General features: G+C 40.3%; 1 protein-coding gene across 5 annotated transcripts in view; it reads left to right on the forward strand.

Annotated features, from left to right (window-relative positions):
• Positions 1 to 16,236, forward strand: part of tp53bp2a (tumor protein p53 binding protein, 2a) — a 30,674-nt gene that overhangs the window by 300 nt on the left and 14,138 nt on the right. For 4 of the 5 annotated variants that reach the window (XM_040139625.1, XM_040139623.1, XM_040139626.1 and 1 more), the window contains exons 2-6: positions 315 to 471; positions 11,603 to 11,750; positions 12,859 to 12,972; positions 14,248 to 14,318; positions 15,145 to 15,246. In XM_040139625.1, coding sequence (XP_039995559.1) covers positions 445 to 471; positions 11,603 to 11,750; positions 12,859 to 12,972; positions 14,248 to 14,318; positions 15,145 to 15,246 — 462 coding nt within the window. In that variant the 5' untranslated portion in view covers positions 315 to 444. Of the gene's footprint in view, positions 1 to 30; positions 211 to 314; positions 472 to 11,602; positions 11,751 to 12,858; positions 12,973 to 14,247; positions 14,319 to 15,144; positions 15,247 to 16,236 lie in introns of those variants that run through there. The other variant, XM_040139624.1, reaches the window with a different exon arrangement.

The following is a 16,236-nucleotide window of genomic DNA, read 5'->3' on the forward strand; positions in this document are numbered from 1 at the left end:
ATCTAGGGAAAAATATCAAACCATACCGGCATAGACTTGCGTATTGTTTTATCCGTAGCTTGCTCTCAGTACATGAGGATTTCTTTTAGCGCTGCGCGCTCGCGACGAGCCGTTGCAAAGTTTTAAAGCGATGCTCACACACAACTACAACGGAAACTTTTTCGTCGTGAAGGCCTTGTTATTTTTCTGCAACAGGTCCACAGGATACAAGTAACAACAATTGTTTATTATTATTATTATTATTAGCTATGTTTAATTTTGGTTGAATTTATGAAATAACGATGTGTTGTGTGTGTTTTTTGTTTTTAATGCAGGACGAGACCCCCCAAAAGGAGAAAGTAGCCTTGCCCGTCGCGGGTTTAGGCTCTGGGATTAAAGTGATCGCCAGTCCCACCGCTTTCGACGAAACTGCCAGTGGGAATTCATGCTGTGTTGGTTAGCTAAATGCGGCACGAAGCTAAAATGATGCCGGTGAGTTGATGCTTTATTTACATAGCTACAAGTTTCAACGTTGGATTACTATATCTGTTTTCGACATTATATCACAGCGTTAACCCCACAACGTTACCAGTACCTGGACATTTAAATTGACGTGGCAAGTTGATGCAGTTGCTACTTTGTGTCATTACTACGGGAACACGGGCTTGTGTTGTGAAGTTTGTTTTTTTTAGCTGTGACAGCCGTGTGTGTAATCGGATCATGTGGTTATGCCGTAAATTACATAATTTATTTGCTTTCTGGCATATTATTCCACGTATACACGGTTGTCTTACATGCAAACCATTCAACTAACCTGCGTCAAAATGCGTTGTTACATTTATATATCCAGTTCTGTGTCAGTTAACATTAACCTGACAAGCTTAACTTGACCGTAGATTCATTCTGTTCATTTGAACGCTTTGTTAGTATAAATACATCCATCCTGCTCGGAACACATAATAAGCAGAAGGCATCTGCCAAGTCGTGCTGGCACTACGTTAACCTCAGCTCTGGACTCCTGCCATGTCATCACTATCATCCCCATCATCATCAGAAGAGGTCCCCTGCTTTTGCTGCAGTGCAAGCCCCTATCTCTCAGCATTTCTTTGACGTGTGCAGAGAGAGCAGCGGACAGTGGTCTGCGTGCATGTGCTCACTGTGGAGAAATAACCTTCCCAGCAAATAGAAACACTGACAGGCTTTTTAACAATGACAGTTTAATTCTCTGTTGTGAGTTCTCTCTCTTGCTGGTAAAGGAGCAAAGTTCAAAGAAGTAATGGCTGGATTAGTAACTAGTGAGTGTGAGCTAAAATTCTTCTGTCTAGTGTTTATTTACCTGAGAATGTCATGACAAACAGGGCTGTAACTAAAACATATTTTCATGATTAATAAGGGGATTATTTTTTTGATGAATCATTATTTCAATAAAATGTCATAAAATAGTGATTAAAAAGCCCTCCAAAGTTTCCCAGAGCCCAATGTGACGTATTTATATTGCTCAATTTGTCGCACCAACATAAAAATATTCACTTTATGATTATACACAACAGAGTAAAGAAGCAAATCCTCACATTTTAGAAGTTGAAACAAGAGAATGTTTGGCATTTTGGCTTGGTTACTGAGTTTAAGTGATTAATCTGTTTTCTCAAAATAGTTGCTGGTTAATTTTCTGTTGATCGTGTAATCACTTAAGCAACTCATTCTTTCAAAACTAGTGCAATTTCAACACTAGTTACCTGATTATTTAGTTAAAACAGGAATGGACAGTCAGTATTGGAACATTAGTACTGTAGCATTTAGTGTTTTTTTTTGCCTCAGCTTCTCTGGTTAATTCTGGACCTTCTGTCTCTTTTTTGAACAAATGTGTAAAATCACACGCTGTACAAAACATAATTATACTTTGTTCAGTGATAATGAAAGAAAAATCTAGTGTAAACCTTTGTGTAAGTATGCTCAGGCTATACTAAGGTTGCCCTTCTCTGCTCAGACCTGCGCTTCCAGTAAAACAGCTTGATTAGTGAATTAATCATCTTAGCATTGAAGACAGATTTGTATTTGGATGACTCCTATCTGGTGTGTGACCTCAGTCTCCTACTGGCACAGTCATTTGTTATCATCAAGATTGATTCTCATTGACACCACTATGGATTGTCACCCTTACATGTTTTTATAAAAGATCTGATTTCTTGATAGGCCACGTGAGACCTTGGTAATTTCCCCCTTTACCCCAACCTGAGAATATATCTGTGTGTGTGTTTAATGAGATACAGCTTCTGGTATTCGCCTGATAAACACAAAATGGCCTCTATGTGGCCCGATGTGAGGTATTGTCTTAGAAAATACACCCCTAGCCCACGACCCTGCTTGTACAGGCCAGGGGCTCGGGGGTAGTGAGAATGTAGTGTCGTAATTGCTGCCTAGGGATGGTAAATAGGGGGTCACTGTCTCCTGAGCACAATGAGCTGTGGGGACTCTTTAACAGCGTGTTGTGGAGAGCCCTTTGTGTGTGTGTGTGTGTTTGTGTGTGTGTGTGCGTGCTGCCTGTGCTGTGGCAGCATCCTGATAAGGGATGCTCACCCTTTATTGAACAACAGCATGTTATAACTCATTTGCCCCTGACTTGCTGTTGTCTCTGCTTAAACCAGTCTTTGTTCTGCAGACAGTTATTAATGCCACATTTAGGCTTGAGTTGTCTTCTAGTTTATTAGCTCATATTTCATTTTGGAGTACTTTTTGTCAAGATAAATTCAGTAGCATAAAAGAAAAGAAACCAGAAAGGTAAGAAAATGTGTTAGCATCAGTCAGGAAAAGTTTCTGCATGAGTTTGGATTTCAAATGATGCAGACACAAATCCCACATCACTTCCTCATTCCTCTCCCATGATACAAATTGCTTGCTGTGTAGATTTTCAAGCAGATAAACTTTTGTGCGCCTTGCGTTCATTGACCACAGACATTTGTGCAATGTGATGGTTACACCGCAACAAATTTCGTGGTTGCTGGACTTTCTGGTAGTGTTATGACGGTGGGAAAATGAGGTGATGCTCTGGGAATCCTGAATTTGCTGTGTGTGTCAACAGAAACCTGAGTAGGCTTTCTCTGCAGCCATCACAGGCTTTGTGTTTACTCTGTGGGAGAGTATGTGGTGGTCACATTAGCCGACGGTCACATCAGTGATAGTCAAGGACATTCAAGAGCAATGTTTTGACTTTTGTCTAAAGAAGCGTTATCAGGATGACTAGGATACTGTATCCAAGCATGCAAGTTGGGTATCTGTGGAATATTATAATATGGTTGAGCAATGTAACATTTTGTACACAAGGCTGATTTACTCATCACAAGGCATTGCAAGAAATATTTGCTGAGGTAAGAAGGAAGATCTCATGAATGGCTGAAAATTTAGCTGAGCCCGTCATCCACAATTGATGATCTCATAAACAAGCTGAATCATTTTCTTGCATGCATAGTTTGTTAGACTGTGCATGCAGTGCATTTATGCCACATTATCAGTATAACATTAGCCTGGTTTCTGAGAGGAAGCACACCAGAGTCACCTGAGCAGGTATCAACTTACCCACATTGGAAAACTGAGTAACTCCTTGTGAAAAGCAGAATGACACGTTAAAGTGGTGCAATGCGAGAAAGACCCCTTTTTCACACAGTAGGGACATTGTGACAACACTGCATCTAAGGTCGAAAGACTAATCCAGCCATGGGGAACGGGGATCCAGCCATGGCTCATAAGTGTAATCAGGGTGGTCAGGGAATCGGCCTTCTAGGAAACCTGTGGTCCTTTTTTGACTAAATAGTTTCGCGAACTAAGGATTAGTTTATGCTCTGTCAGAACTTGTTCGTAGAGTTGTTCTGTACCACTAGATGTGTTGTCTGACCATGTTGGAAATTAAATGTGTCTATAGTTGTATCGAACAGCCACACAAGAAGGTGGAGTGAAAAGATGGCTGTCATAGAGAGGGGAGTGGCTACCAGTGGTTATCATTTAAATAGGGGAAAACGGCACTCATTTTCAGACAGTCTCTCCTGGTAGACATTCATAGTGTTGCACTCCGTCGTTCACATGAGAAGTGACAGAAAAAGTGACACACTTGATGCCAATCATGGCATCAAGTGTGTGTGAATGTCATATTATTGGTTTTGGATAGTTAGAGAAATGATCGGACACAGTCACACACGTCCAGTGATGTAATGTGTGTTAAGATTTGTAATTATTTTACATTTACCCACTTTGGGATTAATATAAAAAAATACAGACTCAAAGCTGAATGAACTTTGCTGCACTGTTTTAATTTATTATGTCGTCATCTTTGTATATTGTTTGTGCCTTTTTTGATGAAATTATGAATTTTTAAAACCCCAAAGAGGATATAATTCTAAGAATGTATTGGAAATAATGCATGGAATGGACAAAAAAATGGAAATCAGAAAGTTGACTGTGATGGGACAACCACACAGTTGTTATATTGTTCATTGTAATTAACTGTTATGTTTCAGTGGATGTTCTGCTACACAACTTGTTTCGTAGTTCAAATATATATGCTACTGGCAACAAGTGCTAGCTGCTATGTGAGTAATACCCCTGTCCAGGGACTTTTGTAGGGAGAGAAACTATGGTCCAGGAACTAAATTTAGACTTTTGATCCACTGGTCAAATAGTGGCTAATGTTCCCCAGTCCCCAAAAAAGTTAATGCAGTGTAACTTTGCCTCCTCCAGTCATTCACTCTCCTGCTTCACCGTGGACTATTTTTCATATGACAGATTAAACGCCACAAAGACATCATTCAGTGAAATTTTTTTTTTTTTTTTTAGGAAGCCAATTAGTGTGTCTGACACATCTTGGCTGTTAGTTTCCCTCATAAGATAAGTGCTGATAAAAGTAAATTTTGCATACACTAAATTCTGACACGAGAGGCTGGCTGTTCACAATTCTGTGAAAGCCACAGTTTTTAGTTATTTATTTTTATAGCACTTTTAGGTAATTTGAGTCTGTGTATATTATCTCCAGGTTGCTGTGGCCTTATTGTTTCTCTGAATGGCTTCATCCGTCCATCAAGAGGGCTCAGAAAAAAAGGATACATCCTCTCCCTTCTGCTTAATTTTGACTCCCATTCCCCTTATCTCTCAGATAAGAACAAAGTAGGAACTGTCTCATCATGTAGACCAGGAATGAAAGAGTATTGCGAGAGTGCTGATTATGAAGTGATAGGCTAAGTACTGCATTGCAGACGAGGTTGTCCTGATCTAAGAGTCACAGCTCGGTGCAGCTTCAGTATGTTGTGAAAGCTGCTGGGTTTTTTTTGTCTGAATGTTGCAGCTGAATGGGAGTACTGTGCGTTCTGATTCCCTATGCATTCTGTTGTTTGTTACCCCTGACCTTTTCTCCCTCATCCCTAATGCAGCATAGAGAGAGTGAGAGAGAGTGAATAAGAGACAAAGAGGAATAATGCATAAAGCCATCAGGGAGTTTTCTGCTGCCTCGCCTTTTTGAGGGACTGCTATGCTGGAACTGTGTCAACTCTTGAAGCTGTGGCAAGGAGACACACAGAGAAAGATGCTGCTGCAGTGTCTCATAAACTTACTGTAATCAGATTCAGAGGTGACTCCCTCGACAAGACATAGTTCACTCATTCGCTTACCACAGCAATATCTCTAATTGAGAGTGTGTGTAGACAGAAGGCCCAGCAGCCCTAAGGTGAGACCCCTCAGGCATGGTCAAAGATATGGCCCCCGTTATCCTCTGTTGTCAGCCAGCCTCAAACTGTTCACTTTTCCAATTGTCCCATATCTCCCCTAGGCATTATATCGGATGTTGTTTGACAGTCAATCCCAATGTATTCTATCAAGTCTGTCTGACACTTGGCTAATTTGTACTGACTGCTTCCATGCTTTGATATTTACAAACTGTAGATATATAAAAATGTATTAATTTAATAGGTGTGTTTTGCACAGTAGTTATTAACACACATTTTGATATTTTGCTTTTTTATCTTATAAAGGTATACTGGAGTTTTTTCAAATTGGTGTTACTATGAAATCGTTCCTCACTTGTGATTCCAACACACTAAAATAATTTAATATGTTTATAATATACTTCACTGTAACTTTCCCCAAGTCTTAACTGCTGAACTAATCAGTATTATGGATTTTAATATTCATGTTTTTAATTTATACTGACTGCATTTATTTATTCTTTGCTGTTTTATCAACAGGAGGTTGTAATCAGGTCTACCAGGGACCATAGCGACACAGTATAATATGCATGCGTACATAGGTTTTCTGTTTCAGATTAAACACACTCATGCAACACTATGACAAGCTGAAAATATACTTTACTTTACTTTATGCTATTATGTATGCTTCTTACTACAGAAAGAAGTAACATTTTTTTCCCTCACCTCAAGTGAGGGAAATGGAGTATGACGATAATTTACTCAAATCATCAGCAGGCTTCTTTACAACTTCCCTCTACTGTTTCAGTCATGTTTGCATCACAAGCTTCAAGAGTTGACACAGCCTCTGTGAAACAGTGTTGGAATGGTTAATCGACTAGTGGATAAACAGAAAATTGATAATTCTTACAACTGAGTAATCATTTGTGGTTACGGCTCATGAGTGTGTAAGTATTTATATTAAATACACACACTTCAATAGCAAATGTATTCTGACTAAGAGTCAGAATATATTTGGGTATTCTGACTCTTAGAGAGATGAAAAAGGTCATTTTAATTTTGGGCTTTTACAATTTAAGGTGTGAATTTGTCTCTTTTTTTTTTTGTTAAATTTTTATAGTCTGAAGAATAAATCAGATCTTAAATAATCTCAAGATGAATTGGTAATGAAAGTGATCTTGTTGCAGTTACAGTTTGAAAAATAACATGCAGTAAAAATAGACACATTTTCAAATTTCAGCTTTAAAAATTAGGGACCAAAACAAATTGAGGTACTAGTATCGTAATTTGATTTGAGTAAAAAATTACTTGCTGATGTTATAGGGAACATCGGCATGGATATGAAATTTGACTTTTTTCAAAACACAAAACTAAGATAATGAATGATCTCCGATGTTACTGTGGGTCTGTTAAGTTATATTGATGTGAATTTTCTCTGACCGGTTTGGCTTTCATTTCCTAGTTATCCTGATATTGCGGAGTAATTCCATTACAGTAAAATCCCTTGTGATTCATCTATTCTTGGAAATTGGAAACTGCAGTGGCAGACAGTTTTGATCACTCTTAACTCAATATGCGACCAATTGCATTTGGACCATGGTCTTGAGAGACTAATGCGGTAGAATTGACCCTCACAAGGAGAGAGTGGATTTTCAAGGTGGGACACCGGGATTGATTTACTGTAACGACTGTTTAGAATAACATCATCAAAGGATTGTTCTTCTCACTTGGTTTTAATTTTCCTTTGAATACAGTTTCATCAAGACAACAATTTCCTGCTCTGTTTATGTGCAAAACTCTATTGCTGCAGTCCACATATACGTTATCGGAACTATCAGTGGGAGTGCCACACACCAACATAGCATTCCTTCCTGTAATTGGCTATGGGTACCGTGTTGATCTTTTAAACTCAAGTCATCTCAGAGTCTTCTTTCTAAACAACTGGAAAGGCTTGAAAAGCTTGTTCCCCTGCTTCAAGGCCCCTCTGGCTTTGAGGGGAGAAGGGATCCAAATTATGCTGTAAAGACCCAAAATTAGCATCTTCTGGGCTGTAGGCTTCATAGCTGATATCTTCAGTATACTGTATCTCATAGAATAACCCCACACCTCCCTACAGGCAGTGCAGCTAATTTAACTTTATGCAAGAAAAAAATTGATGAAGACGCCGGTTTCCTTGCAGTAACCCAGAACAGCTGTTACAGTATATCTCTTTGTTTTTTGCTTTCTCAACCTCTCAGCCCTTTTCAGCCGGGCAGGCCAGCTGCAGTCACTCTCCTCCTCTTAGATGTGTTCTTATTACAGTGTCTTTTGTCTGAGGGTTTGATGTTACAGCCTTTCATCTCTGAGAGACACACACACTCCCATGCAATTATGTCCACAATAGAGGGTCTTAAGCATGTGCTAGTGACCCCCAAGATTGTTAAGGGTTTTGTTCTACTCAAATCAAAATAGTAACTAATTTTATGGATTCAAACACTTTAAACCAGGTAGTGAACACTGAAATCTGCTCATGAGAATGAAAACCTCTATACTGTTGGGCCTTGGTTACCGTGAAAGATATCTCTCTTCATCTTAAGGCATAGTAGATGTGGCCTGGCTGCAGGCTATTGAATTTAAGCTTACTATTGTAGTACTGAGCCAGTAGTCTGATGAAAGGTTGTATTTTTATATAGCGGATTAACTTAATCCCCCAGATATAGCCCCAATGACCTAGCCTTATAGCTGCTCTGATTTGAGAATATCTACAGTGCAGGCTGCATTGCCACAGTGCACAGCCACATGTCTTTGCACTGTCTATAATTGTCAGTTTGCATTTTGAGCTGTCACACCAGTCCCAAACCCTGAGAGACAGCTCTGATTTAGCTGATGCTGTGATGGAATTAAATCTATTGCTATAATAGAGCAGCATAGGCAGCACGTCCCCCTCTCCATCCCCATAGTGATCTTTTTGCCCGGTCTCAGGAATGAAGGAAGTGCGTTTCAGCAGTTGCTTGGTCGTACAGTCTGTCAGGAGGCAAGTGCAGCACATTTTTATCAGACATTGTCATGCACAATCCAAAAGGTGAAACTTTCTGGTAGATTCAGTGCTGCTGCTGGTCTGTTTTGAAATGGGCTTATCAGACTGTTACAACAGCAAGTAAAATTAAACAGCTCTGTATCTATGAATATTTTATTGAACTCTCAAGTTGTCTGGCTCAGTCAAAACAGGAAGTCAGGGCACTCCTCTCACCTGTCTGTCTAGGTAAACCCTTTTATAAAGCTGGCAGAGGCTCTGTGGTAGGGCTGGGCATTATGGAGTAAACCAAAAATTGTGATCAGTAGAAGACTCTTATCTGATATTGACTGTTCAACAGTCAATAAAAACAACTGTTTTGTACTTGAAGAATTACATGTGAAGTTGTCAAGTTTACACGCACACTAGTCTGCTGATAATAGAAAATCCAGCGGGACCCGTCATTTTCAGACACCGTCACCTTCCGCTGTGTTTATTCAGACAGCAATATTTTGTTTCATGATAAACAGTGTTTAAGAAAAATCCTTCAATATGAGTACAGTAAGAGGAGATTACAAAAAACTAAATATAAATGCACTACCTAACCCTATTTTTCATCTTCTAATTTTCCAAAAGCATTATTAATATGCAAACATGTATGAAAATCGGCCTGATTAGCTTAATTAATCATGTGTGTATATAGCACATGTGTGCAGTATCCTACCCCATAAGCAGTGACCGCAGGCATTAGGTGGAAGGGGGTCAGCAGCAGAGTGCTATCTCATTTAGATTGAGGGTAGGACTGGGTAGTGGTGGCCCTGGATCATTAACTTTAGTGCTGAGGAGAATTTGCTTTCGGTGTAGCTCGGTGTCCATCCCCCTCGCTCTGTTGTCTCTCTTTCACTCTCCAAATATTAACAGGGTCATTTGAATGTCCTACATTGCTGGGAAGTTTTGATGATGTCAGCTGCTCTGAACTGATCTCTGAATGGCTTTTTTTGGAATCCTTTGCTAAATGCAGACTACCTGAAATTGATGCCAGTTGAGTTTTTGTTTTAATCACCTGCTCTGACAGTGTCATTTATTGTGTTACCTGATTCCAGTTTAGTTCTGAGCAGCATACCACACACAGTAAAACTATTCTGATTAGCAGACAGGAAGAAACAGATTTGTTCTCTGGGGTGGTCTTCCACCACAGAGCTGTTAGGTCATCCATGCCTAGTGAGGAACATGGGCAGTGTCTGTTTACAGCTTTCTGTACTGTAGATTACTGACAAGGATAACTCACTGCTGATTCGCTCTATTGATGGGGATCTTTTATTTACCTCCCTGTTGAACAAACCAGTTTCCTCAGGTCCTCTGAGTCAGACCTACCCCTTGCTTCCACCTTCACCTCATCACTGTGAAAAAACAAACCTTTTTCTGTTTGTTTACGTTGCTAGGGAGATTTTCAGAGGAAACATGTCACCTGCCCCACTCACTCAGTAAGACTCATTTGAAGAAGAAAAGGGAGGATAAAGCCACTTATCTTAAGGCTGGTGAGCTTTTGCTTGGTGCACCCCACAGTTCAAAAGCAACCCAAATGCTTTTGTTTCTGCTCCATTGCTGCAGCTGCTCTGTATGCTCGCCCCCCAAGCCCTTTGTGCTTGTGACCCTGCTGACCTGATGTTCCCACCATGGCCCCTGTAGGCACATTCGTTCACAGCAGCTTGCTTAGAACAGAAAAACCTGACAGTATAACCTGGAGGTTTAGGGCACAAACATCAATGCTATTCTGACAATTATACATTTTCCATGTTATTCTAGGTCTTTGGCTGCTGCTTATCTTTTGTGCCACTGGTGATGTCACTGCGAAGACATTACAATATGCCATAACCCGGGGCTGAAACAAAGCGGTTCAATATCTTTATGTCTTGACATTCCCTAAGGCAGGTGTGTTTTAATATTGGTTTTATTATGGCCTTATCAAAGCTATCACTCCTAACATGTCATCAGATTAAAGATTGGAGCCTATTCCAGCCTTAAAGGTCTCTTAAGCATACATCTCTTTATGACTACATAGCATTTTTAAATTGACTGTCTGGGCTTTAGTTTGACACAGCCCACTTTCTATAATTAAAGTGGTCTCCCAATACCTATTATAACTATAAAGATTAATATTGTGTATAGGTATAGATTTGAGAATTTCTTTAAAATACAATAGCTGTCATAGTTTTTTTTGGGCTGCTAGCTGTTAGACAGCTCAGTTTCACAATTTCTACTCCGTTTCAACATGTTTGTTGTTGAAGGCTCTCACATTCCACTTCTATCAGTGAAAGCTTCATTGAGATAGTTTAGATAGTCCTGAACCAGTCTCTACCCTCTGTCAGTCACACACTCAATGACGTACAAATCCAGCTTCTCTGGAGTCTTTAGTGGTCTGCTCCTTCAGTGCTTGGCAGAGGTATTGTGTGTGTGTGTGTGTGTGTGTGTGTGTGTGTGTGTGTGTGTGTGTGTGTGTGTGTGTGTGTGTGTGTGTGTGTGTGTGTGTGTGTGTGTGTGTGTGTGTGTGTGTGTGTGTGTGTGTGTGTGTGTGTGTGTGTGTGTGTTGGACTAGGGGGATCTCTCACAGCGGTGACAGCACTAGTTAACAGTTACGTGGCATGGGATAAAATGGAATTCTGGGAGTTGGCCTCTGATTTCTCTGTTGACATGGAGGAATGAGGGATGGGAAATGCAGCTATCAGTGAAGCACACATATCACTCACTCTCTCACACATACACACACACACACACACTTAACCATAGGCAAATAAGACACTTATTACATAGAATTATGTTGTATGAATAATGTGTTCACCCTGCCTCTACAGAGGCCACCAGGATTCTCGATCTTGTGTTGCTGTTTAACTTCTCTATCTGATCTGACCAGCTCTCTGCCTCTCTCTTTCCCTCCTGTTGTCCCCAGATGTTCCTGACAGTATACCTCAGTAACAATGACCAGCATTTTACTGAGGTTCCAGTTACCCCGGAGACGCTGTGCCGGGACGTGGTGGACTTGTGCAAGGAGCCAGGGGAGACAGACTGCCACCTGTCTGAGATGTGGCGTGGATCTGGTGAGTGACAGTGCCAGTTTACCCAGTGTTAAATTTATCCATTTACACACCATGCAGAATATCAGATTTTCTGTCGGATGCTGTTTTGTTTGTGGAATATGGCTGTATCCCAGGGGAGAGGAGTCAGTGTTCAGACACTTGTTTGTCTCCTTCCTTTAATTAGAGGCAAATTGCATATCTGAAGTAGACTATATATGGAGATTAGCTGTGTGGTCAACTGCTTGGTGATTTCTTTTGGAAGGGTTTATCTCTTTGGGCCTGCAATGCAAATGAAGCAGAGCTCATAATCCCTGTAACAAACACAAGCATCCAGACATCTCCCACATCTCTCAGGTGGGAGGGGAGGGTGAGATTTGATGCCTGCCCCATTTTTTTCCATCTCTAAGAGTCAGGAAGTATTCAGAATCACAACTCAAGGAGCCAGGCTTTGTAGCTGTTTCCATGGTGATACTGCCACAAGAGTGAATAAAGTGCCAATTATTGTGTTTGAGTACTTCCACAAGTAGTCTGAAAAGACTGCTAACTGCTGAAAAGATTGTCTCATTTTGCAGCCATTTCTCACTACAGGCCCCTGTTGACTCCCCTCGAAAACACAGCAGTCACATTTTGCATCAAATTTCAATGTAAAGCTATTAATAATTGGTATGTTATAATATTTACTGATTTCCTTTGCAGTAATGTCATTACAATAGAATGGTTTCCTTGACCTCTAATTGACAGTAATCTGTCAATCAATTTGTGTAATGAAATGGTCGCAAGCAGGTTGAAGAAATTGTCTGAGGAATGGACGATGAGCCCTTTTGCTCAGTACCAGCCAGAATAATTGACAACACATCACAATTGTTTTCCCTGAGGTCATTGCTCAGAAAGATCAACTAGATGCAGATGGTGCTGATGAAAGGAATCTCCTTTCAAGTGTAGGACAGCAGTGTCAGGCTAGTGGTGGGGCAGGATTCACAAGGCAAACCTCACACACAAATTTAACCTACATAGGTATTGTCATGTGTTGCTAGGCTTAATATAATTAGAATTTTTCAATATTGAGTTTATGGGTGTTTTTTCATCTCACACCTGAGCGCTGACATTCTATTAAATATTCTGTCTGCAGAGCGAGCTGTAGGTGAAGGGGAGAGGATGCTGGATGTGCTCCAACGATGGGGGCAGCACAGAGCAGAGGTGCGCTTCTTTCTGCGTCACAACCGAGCCCCTAGCAGGGAATCGGGTAAGTGTCCATTTCCAACGCACACCCCAACCACACATTCAATGGATAATGAAGCAGACTCACATAAAGGTCATGGTTTAGACAAGGGCAGTCCACAGAGAAAATAAATAAAAGGGTTTTATATTGGCAGGCCTGAAATCTTCGAACAAACCTTATTTAGCCATACTGTTGAAGGCCTAAGTGAACGCACGGTGTCCCTGTCACATAGTCATAAGCTTGTTACTTCTTAGTTTTCTTAGGAACACAGAAAACTCTAGTATTTTGGTCTTGTGCTATCCTCTCAGCCCCCAGTTGCGTAACTAAGCCCTTTTACCCCTCACAGCTTGAGTCTGGCCCAGGGATTAGATGGCTGTTTTCCCTTCCTGTTATCTTTGCCTGCTCTTGTTTTCCCACACTGTTATCTTAGCTCTGCTCAGTCTTTGCAACACAGTTCTGTATTACCTTTTTCTGTTACCATATTTTTTTATTAAGGACAGGTACACTTTGTCCACAGTTTCTGTGTTGTTCATATTATTTATAGAAATACCGTCGCACTCAATCCTAACCATAGCATGGAGTCAATTAAATGTTAACACTTCCCTAATGTTATGCAGGCATGTTCTTTCTCACCAGGTCAGAGGACAAAATTTATTCTATGCTGAATTGAGCTAGCTAAGTAATCTCACACTTCATGTCACTTATTGAGCCTTAGCATGGCCTAATGTTCACACTAACGCTTAACCAATGCATGTGTTTAACATGCATACGGTATTTCAAGGGTCATCTTAAAGGGTTATGCAAGCTAAAAGGCTTTGGTCATTGGCCAGGGCTTTAAAGAACGGATCTGGATTGCCAGACCCCCTCCCCCCCAGCTGTCAAATGCCAGTAGCATGGTTCGATATAAGTGCATTCATGTACACAGACATGCACATACACACACAGTTGTGGGACCCACCCACAGACGGCTATGTATTAGGTTAAATCCTGAGAGTATTTGCAAGTCACAAAGAGCACTGATCCCAGTTGTTTCCCAGAGGAGCTAAGATCTACACCCTCCACTGCAGTCCAGAGAAAGCTGTACACTTAAGTGTGTAGCCCAAGCTTGTTTGTCAGAGACAATAAAATGCAAAAAGACACAAGGAAGTTCCAGTCATTTTTCACAGCTGTCTGTAAAGGCCAGTAGTTTGCTCAGTTTGGTGTTTCTTGGTTTGGGCTGAACTGAGGTAGTCGCCTTTGATGAAGCTCTGCAGTAGATTATGACGTCTGACGGAGTCTCCTATTTTTTTGGTTACTCAGGAGGCTCAAGAGGCTCAGAGCCGAAGAGGAATGGAGTGAAGGGTCCCCCAGACCGAAGGATGGAGAATGGGGTAAGTTTCTATATCTTCTTTTTAGACAATTTGAAATACCTTTAGCTTCTATCATTTTCAAGAAAAAAATATGTTTGCTGGTCAGTGAAAGGGGAAAGATATAGTTTCAGGCAATATTTTACCTGACACAGTTTAGCATTGATGAAAGAAGAGCTATTTATACCTTTTGATCTCAATTACTCAAACATTTATTTACTTTTTAAAACTTAATAGAAAAAACCTGAAAGTGTTCTCACTTACAAGTGCTTTTTGATGCACCTAATGTGCATAGCATTAGAATTACAGTTATAGCTTCCATTGATCATTGCAGATAGATTTTTGATTCATTGTCACAAAGACATTGTCATTTGTACCTAATTACCACCCTGTGGACCATATATTTCAGTATAAACATAAATTCTGTGACCTGGTAAGTTATTTCTTTATACTTAATAAAAAGCCAACTTGATGATTTGTCAAGGACTACTAATTAATTCAAATTTAGAAACACCCACTGTGTAAATGGTAATTAGAAATTAATAAGTGTATCATAACCAGGACATGACTGTTAAGATATTTATAAAGTTGGGACTGTCACATTTAGTCAAAAACATTTTGTCATAAACAATATTGTCTCTCATGCTCTACACCAAAAGGGTAACATCCTCTTTTGATGGTTTGGAGCTGCTTATACTTTTCTCACTTCAAGGCTACACTAGTAGACTTGTACAAGACCTGGAATAAATGTCAATAGACTTCCCCTAGCATATGTAACAAAACAAGAGTGAATAAGCATTCATGTGTACATGTACTGACTCACTTTGTCCCTCTGTTCATCCCTGTCCAGGTGGCGACACCCCGGATGGACATGACGCTGGCCGAGCTTCAAGAGATGGCTGCCAGACAGCAGCAGCAGATAGAAGCTCAACAACAGCTCCTCGCTTCCAAGGTGATAAAGAGGAATAGCAAGATGAAAGCAAAAAAAAGGACTGGTAGAGAGATGGGTGGATACAGGGGGTGAAGGGGTTAAGTGGTGGAGATGAAAGTAAAAGCCAGAGTAGGAGAGACAACATAATAGAGCAAGATTAAAGAGAAGGTTATTGGGAGAAAGCGGGGAGATAGTACACAAAACAAATGTACTAAAACAAGTCTAGTGCACTTATGGAAATTAGGATACTAAGATAGAGAGGATTTGGAGGTTGTGATAGACAGGTGAAATGAGTTGTGGATGGCTGCAGGGGAAGTGTTTATAATTTGAGAATCCTGAGACTTAAAATCTCGCTGCGCCGACTCATGTGGTATTTCAAAATCTCTTTTCTCTTGTTTGGAACTTGTTTCTCACCTTGCTCAGGACTTATTAATGACAGCGAGAAAGACACATGACAGAAAACATGTGTGATATAATTAAATATTTGGCTGACCGTTTTTCCTCCTACCTTATTTTTGGTTCACGCTAAGACAGCTTGAAATGTGCCATTCTGCTGATACAGGCATATGTACTATATTAAGATAACTAAAAATAAATACATAAATATACCGAAATACGCCCTTCAGGCTGCAACCTACGTCCATGAGCCATTTTTTCCTTCAGACTCAAGCACTGTGTATGCCTGAGGATAAAATAGCAATCCAGGGAATGTAACCTCAAGCAGACATGTACACTTGCACACAAGTCAAGTAAACAAACAGTCGTTACCATCGACACATGTGACCTGAAAAGTTCCGGATAGAGACTGTGTTATGTTCATCTTGGAACCTGTTTAGGAGAGCTCTGTCAGGTTTTTAACAAAGCGCACCATAGTTCATGACTGATGATTGATTTTGAAAGTTTAATACTGTTTAGCTCCACTCAGTGTTTTCTTAACCCTTTTTTTTTAACCAGGCATGATGGCATAAAATGTATTCCTGCTAATGGAAACAAGAACAGGAAGAAATCATT

Source organism: Xiphias gladius, chromosome 11 (assembly GCF_016859285.1).
Source record: "Xiphias gladius isolate SHS-SW01 ecotype Sanya breed wild chromosome 11, ASM1685928v1, whole genome shotgun sequence".
NCBI lineage: Eukaryota > Metazoa > Chordata > Actinopteri > Istiophoriformes > Xiphiidae > Xiphias > Xiphias gladius.